This window comes from Achroia grisella, unplaced genomic scaffold, assembly GCF_030625045.1.
Source record: "Achroia grisella isolate CSIRO2021 unplaced genomic scaffold, CSIRO_AGI_Agris_v1 utg109, whole genome shotgun sequence".
Lineage (NCBI taxonomy): Eukaryota > Metazoa > Arthropoda > Insecta > Lepidoptera > Pyralidae > Achroia > Achroia grisella.
Genome location: NW_026712573.1, coordinates 6584378 through 6593105, shown reverse-complemented (window position 1 = coordinate 6593105; position 8728 = coordinate 6584378). Strand labels below are relative to the sequence as shown.

The 8728-nt window shown below is 30.1% G+C and overlaps 2 protein-coding genes across 3 annotated transcripts in view; one reads left to right on the top strand and one right to left on the bottom strand.

Annotated features, from left to right (window-relative positions):
- Nucleotides 1–2697: 2697 nt before the first annotated feature.
- Nucleotides 2698–7241, bottom strand: LOC131844934 (serine/threonine-protein phosphatase 4 catalytic subunit). Its single transcript, XM_059193934.1, has 7 exons — nucleotides 7086–7241; nucleotides 6793–6969; nucleotides 6102–6254; nucleotides 5537–5655; nucleotides 4576–4757; nucleotides 3936–4125; nucleotides 2698–3210 (listed from the first exon to the last, which is right to left on the bottom strand). Exons 2-7 carry the CDS (start codon nucleotides 6940–6942, stop codon nucleotides 3081–3083), a joined length of 924 nt encoding a protein of 307 aa, XP_059049917.1. The 5' UTR covers nucleotides 6943–6969; nucleotides 7086–7241; the 3' UTR covers nucleotides 2698–3080.
- A 453-nt stretch (nucleotides 7242–7694) lies between these two features.
- The window catches only part of LOC131844581 (flotillin-2), a 247835-nt gene continuing 246801 nt past the window's right edge, over nucleotides 7695–8728 (top strand). For both annotated transcript variants that reach the window (XM_059193505.1, XM_059193498.1), the window contains exon 1: nucleotides 7695–7886. In XM_059193505.1, the coding sequence (XP_059049488.1) occupies nucleotides 7838–7886 (49 nt within the window). In that variant the 5' untranslated portion in view covers nucleotides 7695–7837. The remainder of the gene's footprint in view (nucleotides 7887–8728) is intronic.

The window sequence follows — 8728 nt, the reverse complement described above, 5'->3', positions numbered from 1 at the left end:
TTTAAGAGATATAAAGGAAAGGAACAGACAGAGGCGGCATCTTTGTTTATACTATGTAATTTTTTTAAATACTTCTATACAACTTTCAGTAGTATGTGAGTATTTAATTTATTTATAGATTTTAACAAATTAAATCATTTATATTCTTATTTGTCTATACTAAATATAAATGTAAAAGAGTGTCTGTCTGTTTCTTACATGTGGTACATTCTATATGTGGTATATTATACAAGTACAAGGTTGTAAAACGATTTGCGTCTAATATCTGATTTTGACTGTATCTATTATTACAAATAATAACAGTAGTTACACTCTCTATTTTACATATAATTTTAAACAATTATTTCTTCATCACTCATATCAGACATATCACTTCTGCTAGTAAACTATGAACATTGTCCACACTGCACTCTTGAATTGTAATCAATCGGTAGACTTTTGAATCTACTTCCGATCTACGACCGAAATGACATTGATTGGCACTGTATTACACTCTTGAATTATACACTTAGAACATATGAATTACATATAAAGAACTAAACTGACATTACTATACATTTATTCGGTTTAGTTTTCTTTAAAGAACATTATAAAATTTGATTGGATTGAAATTAGACTTCAGAGTAGACCTGCTGGGTTTCTATCGATATCTTTTTTTTCCAATGCTCGAGAATTACCTTTGGTCGGGAATTCTCGATTAAAAATTTAATACAATTAAAAATTTGAGATAACGCAATACAGTCATTAATACAAGCAACTATGAAATGGATTGCAAACTGTTTAACCAATTTTAAATGAAGATAATTATATTAAATTATGTACTAATTGAGGAGTCCAGATATCGCTTTAGTATGTTTTCTACTTTGGCTAAAATAATTAGGCTTACCTATACAACATGTATTACTATTTAAGACACATATGAAGCCCTTAATAGCGCGGTATTTTCTTAGTGTATTATAAATTTCTAGTGCGTCACGCAATGCAGTACTACCATAACGACGTAATTTGACTATAGTGATAAAACGATGTATATTTTAAAAGTACATTACATTAACGGCAGTGTTACAATCTTATTATATTGTACAAAGTTGTTAAACACCTGTAGATTAATAGCATTAATTATTATGTACCTACGAACTCTTATTATTTAAGAAAGAAACAATAATTAACAGAACAGCTTAATATCAGTTTTTTAGAACACAAATATACGTACTGGCCGTTTGGAACCGAAACTATGTGATACACATATGGTATGACATTCCAACTATACCGGTTTGAAATCTGCTCAAAAAATGGAAAGGCTGTGAGCACTCTAAATCGTCTGGCGTTTGTTAAACACATTACATTATGTTATTTAAGATCTGATACCGACATTACATAATACTAACTAATGAAATTCCTACACTATTCATTGTTCATCACATGTTCATTTATATTTTAGATTGTGATACTGATTTAACAACTTATGTCTTATAATATACGATGAGATAACTTATACAGCGATGCTATTTATAGTTCATTCATAAGGAATCATTGCAACTGTCTACATTTATTATCTAATCACCTTCTTAATGTAACCTAATTATTTGGTTCATTTCCAGTAGAAAGCAGTGTTCACAAGTGATAAAATCTAACTATATAAATAAACACTTATATTATCAAAAATAATCAGTGGATGTATTTCATTACATGCCCAAAAGTCGGACAACTGATACATATTATTGATTTTTGGGAGAAGATAAATAAATGGACTTTTTAAACGTAATTTAATCCCTAGTTGAACAAAGCTAAGTTTATATTTTTTAGATTATGTCCCCTGTGGATATGCCTTATGTTATGTTGAATAAATATGACCACTGACATACTGGAAAATATTCTTCACATTGTCACTTAAAGCGCAAAGCCTAAATCTATATATCGGCTCTCAATTTTTCGATATTATGAACATTATATTTCTTCCTTTACTAGTAGAAACTTTATAGCATAAAATCCAATTTTCACTGTCAAATGTATACCTCAATATTTTCGCATAAAACCCTACTTTGGTTCACGATTCAATCATCCTCCAAAATAATAATATTACAATCAAATTAAGATAAGAATAGGAATAATATTAGTGAATCAGTCTAGTGCCACTTAAAAATTATCTGCAAGAAAAAATATATATTGGTGCATTTTATTACAATAGACGAGATTATGTGCACTTTTGAATAGTATATTTAATGATTATAAGAGTATCCTCAGAAAATTCGATCGAATGGATCTTTTCATATTGATTTACAAAGTAATTTCAAAATTGTTTGTGTTATAAGTTACAACAATTGTTCATATATACAACAAAGAAAACAGATTGCGCTTACTCTAAGGGGTTTTGGACAGATAAGGCAACAACTAATTCCTATTCTTATTTTCATTGTATTGTACATTTTGATGGGTATGTAGCTTAACGTATGCCATAATTACATGATATTTTTGTTCAACTTTCAATATAATTAGACACTGCTGTAAAACAAAATTACAGATACTGTCACTCATTTGTAAAAGCAAACCTATTTTAACTATTACAGTGTTTTGGTACTTAATTTTGAAGAAAAGGACAAAACATTCCAATAATCAAAATATATGTATCACCATCATATCTCAATATAATTTCAGTATTGAGCAGCACTGTTATCAAATAAACTCGAGATATGAAAATCCCCTTACAATAATGTTGGTAAACGACAGACCTATGCACAATGAAATGAACAGTTTGTTTGAACTACACTATATTAAAATAAATACACTTTATGAACTATGGGGTAGTAAACATTTCAGTTACGTAACATTTTTTCATACTAAACAGAGTTGCACTTCATAAACACGAGACCCCATTTATCTGAACACTATTGGTACAATGAAACGGTTAAGCAACACACACACCAAATGTTCTTTGTAAAAACCAAATTTCAACACATTCATTACAATTACCAGTCTTAAAATCACATTAAAATATTTCCACATTGAAATGTTTTGTCACTACTAATAAAATACGTAATACTAGATGCATGTCGAATTTCTCAATAGTCTATCATGGAACATTATAAGAAGTAGTCAGCTTGCGGCTTCTTGGAGGGAACACCTCGGGACTCCTGCGGCGCCGCTTCGAATATCGTAAACTCGCGTTGTAGATTTTCGTTTAATTCTAATATTGCAGCTACGTTGCCGCATCTGTAAATTTTAGGATAAGAGGTATAACATCTTTGTCCTCCAGTATGGTAACGTATGAATGGTATCACAGGTGTCATATGATAAAGTGATGCTGTAGTGCTATTTACGTATATAACAGAATGTTTAGCGACTCCATCTGGGATAATAGTCATGAAGACAAAATTGAAAGTTATTATAATACAATATATATTGCATAATAATAGCTTTCAATTATTTTTTTATAAACTATAAACATTACATTTATGTACTAATATATTTTTATATAAATTATGTATTTAATTTAATACTCTACAATAATAAGCATTAATAGACATAGAACAAGATATACAGTAGATGATTTTATAAATGTTTTGCCATTTATTTGTGGAATCAATTCTTAAATTATTCAGCCATAATTATTTAGCAGTTTTATTTCCAATAGTTGCAGGTTCTATTCCTCGCATGGTGCACAAGTATGATTGTTTGTAGTAGTTGAAAACATACAGTTCTATGTATATTATATATGTAATTACAAAAAATATTTAAATATTTGTATCCATTGTCTAGTACCCATTACAGTATCTCTGATAGCTTGTGATTAGATGGAGTGGTGCTGTTGTTATGTCCGTGTTATTATTATTAAAAAAATATTTACCCCAATCACTATGATCCCTATTTAAATTATAATTCATTTTCTATTTGTAATTTAAATCAATTTAATACAAGATTTTTAAATATATATGTACCTGTAACAGTAGTTAGGTGCAGACCATACAGTGAGGACGGTCTCATTAAAGTGCCATTTGTACCCTTCCATCACTAGCTGGTGAGCACGACAAATCATGTCGATATCATTGGACACGTTAAATTGCGCCACCACATCAGAGCCGAAAAGATAGCCAGCCCCTCGGGGAGACACACCCCAACCTTGTGTGTCTGAAAAGCCAAAAATACATTAAACATAAGTACTACTTACTTTCTTATGGTAAATTACCACATGATTTGCGCATTAACTGTCTGGGTAATTGAGATAACTTTTTGCAACATCTATTGGTCTCATCTTGATGTTGTATAGCCTATAACTTTCTTTGATAACTTGACAAGAAAAGGGACAGAGCGCAGAGGGCACTCCAAATTTGCAAATAGACCTACGGGGGAGGTAGAATGCCAACTTCCTGCTAGTTCCTGAGTTTAGCACATTCAACCATATAAACAAATTTTTCAGTGTCATAATTAATGTATATAAGAAATATTCTGAAATTATTTGACATATTCAGAAGTAATAAAATAAATGTTGGTATTGAAATACTCCAAATCCAACTGCTTCAGTGTGGACTTCTTAAAGCTTTCCAGCTTATATCTGTTTTAATGAAAAAAATAAATTACCTTCTGGGTCACTCCATAATAAATCACACATGGGTCCATCATGAGGCACCTCCTGCTTACGATCGATAGTGCGGATTTGATCAAGGGTCTGTATGGATGGACTTAGACCACCATGCACGCAGAATATCCGCCCATCAATGATTGCAGAGAGAGATAGATAGTCGAATATCTCTGTACAGTATCTGTAGAGATGAAATTTAATATTCATTTATTCTGTGGGTTCTGTATCACAAGTACTGAGGCTGAGGTATACTTGATATTGGGTATCTCTGGCTCACTTACTGTCTACTATAAAGCGACTTGCATTGTGAGCAAGTTTCAGTTTAAAAAGTGAGCTATGACAGATAAATAAAAGACTAAGAGTGAAATATTAGCCCTCTGCAAAAGTAACATATAAAGCCATCCAATAACAATGTGATATATATGGTGCTGTTCATAATATCAGTATAAGAGACAATTACCACTTATCAACAGGTAGCAGCCTACCTGTTGATAAGTGGTAATTGTCTCTTGTTACTAATATATTACAGTATAATAAAAAAAAATGTCTCTAGAAGGAAACATTATTAAATCAAATCATAATGATAATTAACAATGTGTATAGGTATACATATTCTTTTTTCATAAAGCCCTTACTGTAGTTCTAGCAAATCAATCACATTTCATTTACTCATTTTGCACCTTTTCCATACTCTTGAATTATATGTATAGTAGCAATTTATTAATTCCATATTTCTTATTCAATGATAGAATGAATATACATTTTTATCATTATCATGATTAGATTTATTTTATTTATTATTTTATTGCGCTTATAAAATGTACAATTTTGCGAGCTTAATGCCATATGGCATTCTCTACCAGTTCACCATTAGGTAAGAACAGAAAGTGGATAGATTGATATTTATATTAAGATTAAACTCAAGTATAAATCTGGTTTAAAATGGAATTGAATTCATACCTCCAAACAGTGATTGAGCCATATTTCCTGAGACATTCATCATAGAATCCATATACTTGTGTGATCTGCCGGGACTCATGATTGCCACGTATTAATGTGATCCGATCTGGGTAGCGAACCTAAATGTAACAGTTTTTATTTTTACCATTAACATATATTAAAGTAGGGACTATGTAACTCTGCATATCAAAAATAAACTTTGTAATGTTAAGTTTACCAAAGAAGGCTTTGAATGTAGTTAAGGAAGAGTCAATAGTGGAGTTGATTCTGATATTTTTATGATGTTAAAATAGCAAACTGATGATTTGTCTAAAGTCATTTAAAAAAAAACACAATAGGTTAAAAGCAAGTTAAAAATGGTTTCAATCAATGAATCAAAAAATTTCAGCAGTTGTCTTTTACAGCATTAGAGTAGTTTGAAAAACAAAGTATGTACTGTGCTGTGCTGTGCATTTCACTACGATTATTTAATCAGGTCACCATTAAACTGTATGTAATGTAACTCCACAAATGTTTATAAAATATCTCTTTACCATTTATTTTATAAACAAAAATATATAATCACCTTCAATGCTAATAATAATAAAAATGTCTCTACAGAATAGAATCCTCTGTCTACAAAGTCGCCCATAAATAAATAGTTGGTCTCGGGCACATCACCACCCACTTTGAATAATTCTTTCAGATCATAGAATTGGCCATGTATATCTCCACACACCTATAAATAAAAAACAAACAATGTTTATATTCTGATTAAGAAATAGTTCTTTCCTTTAGTTTGTTTGCTTGTAACTCAAGTCAGAGAGAGTGTAGATTGGTCACAAATTTTTGCATTTTAGTAAACAATCTCATAAACTAAGGAGCGCTTTTCTGAAATATACAAGTAATTTTGAACATGCCATTTCATGTGTTCTGTGACTATGAAATAGTCAATTTGTTTCAGAATGTAGTAAACCACAAAGAGCAATACTGCACCACCTACATTACAGTTCTACAAATATTTTCAATTTGTTAGATTTGTTGACCATGTATATAAGTAGTACATAGTTTTGTTTTCCCCAACTAAACCTAGAGACAATTTAAAATATGCCTTTATTATATATGTTTTTTTTAAAGAACTATATCTTTTTTTAGGAATATATAACTCATTCCTTAATTGTTTCCATTTGGGTTTCCTTTCTACTAGTCTCGTTGAATCGAGGCAATAAGGATGACTATACAATCATATTTTGTCATACAAAAACGTAAGTTCATACCGTAACAGGAGAGTCAACGCGTTGTACATTACTTTCTTCAACCAAAATCTCACGAGCTTTGGCACAGAGCGCCTTAACCTCAGCTTCCATTATTATTTCGCATCTTTTCAGCTGTTCTATCTGACGATCCAAGTCACTGGTATCTGACATTTTTGGAAACTAATAGTAGGGCTAAAGCTGAGGAACAATAAACAAAACCGTAAGAAAGTGGGTAACAAAAAGGATGTGTATAACACATTTATGATTCACTCAACAAGATATACTATATATTAATACACAGCAACGTGACTTACTATTATGAGTTTATATATTTTTACTAACTAATAATATCAACTGTATCAGCAAACTAAATTCTTTGGACAAAAATCACATTACAAAATAACCAAAATCAATCCGCCATTACACAAGAACATTTTTTTTATTTATTTGGCGTTTCTTTATCTTTGGTTGGCGTTTGTGACCACAGATCTCAAAAAATGTATTTAAGGCACAGTTGCCAGACGACCGTGTAGCTTTTTCCCAAAAATCCCCTAAAATTAAATTTGAAGAAACCAGAATGTAGTAAGTAGTATGTTATTAGTAACTACTAGAATACTATATACAATTTAAATATATTTATCTCCACAAGTTTTGATAATCACAACGAAATCCTCCCAATTTTGAGGCAAAATCTCTCAATTTGGCTTTTTATTTTACAGAATACCTTATCAATATTGAATATGTAAACATAACCAATCAGCGTTAAGCACTGCTTAATTCTCCATTCATTGATTGGTAAACTTGTTATCACTCAAATCAGTAATACAGAAAAGAGTACTTATTTAGCTTAATGTTACTCGATTGATGGACTGACTGCTAAATGACTTTTCGCGGTGGGTGGATTATAGATCTATGACGCTAGAGGTAGACACTATCGAGTTTTTTTTAAATGAAATTAGTTTATAGGCGCGTTGTGTGAATTTTGTTTATAAATATTATCGATTTGTGAAAAATTAAGTGGTTTTTAGTGTACAAATAGTGTCCAGTGTTATATTTACACGAAAACATGGGTAATATTCACACCGTCGGTCCCAATGAAGCGCTGATAGTTTCAGGTAAAATAATAATACAACTTCTAAATCATTTTCCTTGTTTTTTACCATCATAATTTTCTTATGTATATTCTTATTTGACTATGTAGCAAATAACGTTGCTCACCGCTCGACAATTTATTACGTATTACACATAATAATAGTATTTTCTTGCTTGAAGATGGCACAGGAACACTAATTACGAATTCAATTAGAATAATTCCTACCGTTTCTAGAGTTAATAGATAACTAAGCACTATTTCTGTTTAACATGGATTGTGTTATGCGCTAAACATAGTTTGATTCAGAATATATTGTTATATCACTTAAATGTATTAGACGAAAAGAATTATTTGTGGATGAAACAGTTTATCTCAACAAGCTCAATTATATGTCAAGGTCGATTAGTACTTGTATCAGGCTGATCACTTATGTTGATTAGAATATACACTGCCTACAATTGTGGTGCAATTTTATTTATGAATGAATCATTGCTAAGGAAAAAGAGATTACATAGAGAAATGTTATAATTCAAAAATATTTATATCATGATAACAGTTGCTAGGGTGATATGATGTGTAAAGAATTTTAAATGTATATATCTTCATATTTTTATGTTAATATTCTTATTGATATCTGACTTTATAAAATTTAAGTTATGAACTATTAATTTATGTAGTCATTGTTACAAAAAGTTAATATTTAGAATGAATATTTTACAGGCATTAACTTTTTATTAGTTTATTAAAGTGATGGTTTGTGTAACATTAACATTATTATTAACTTTGCATTGTAATATTTAAAATAATATTAGGTATTTTTCTTTGGTTAAAAATTTGTTATTTAAAAATAAGGGTTTTTAAATA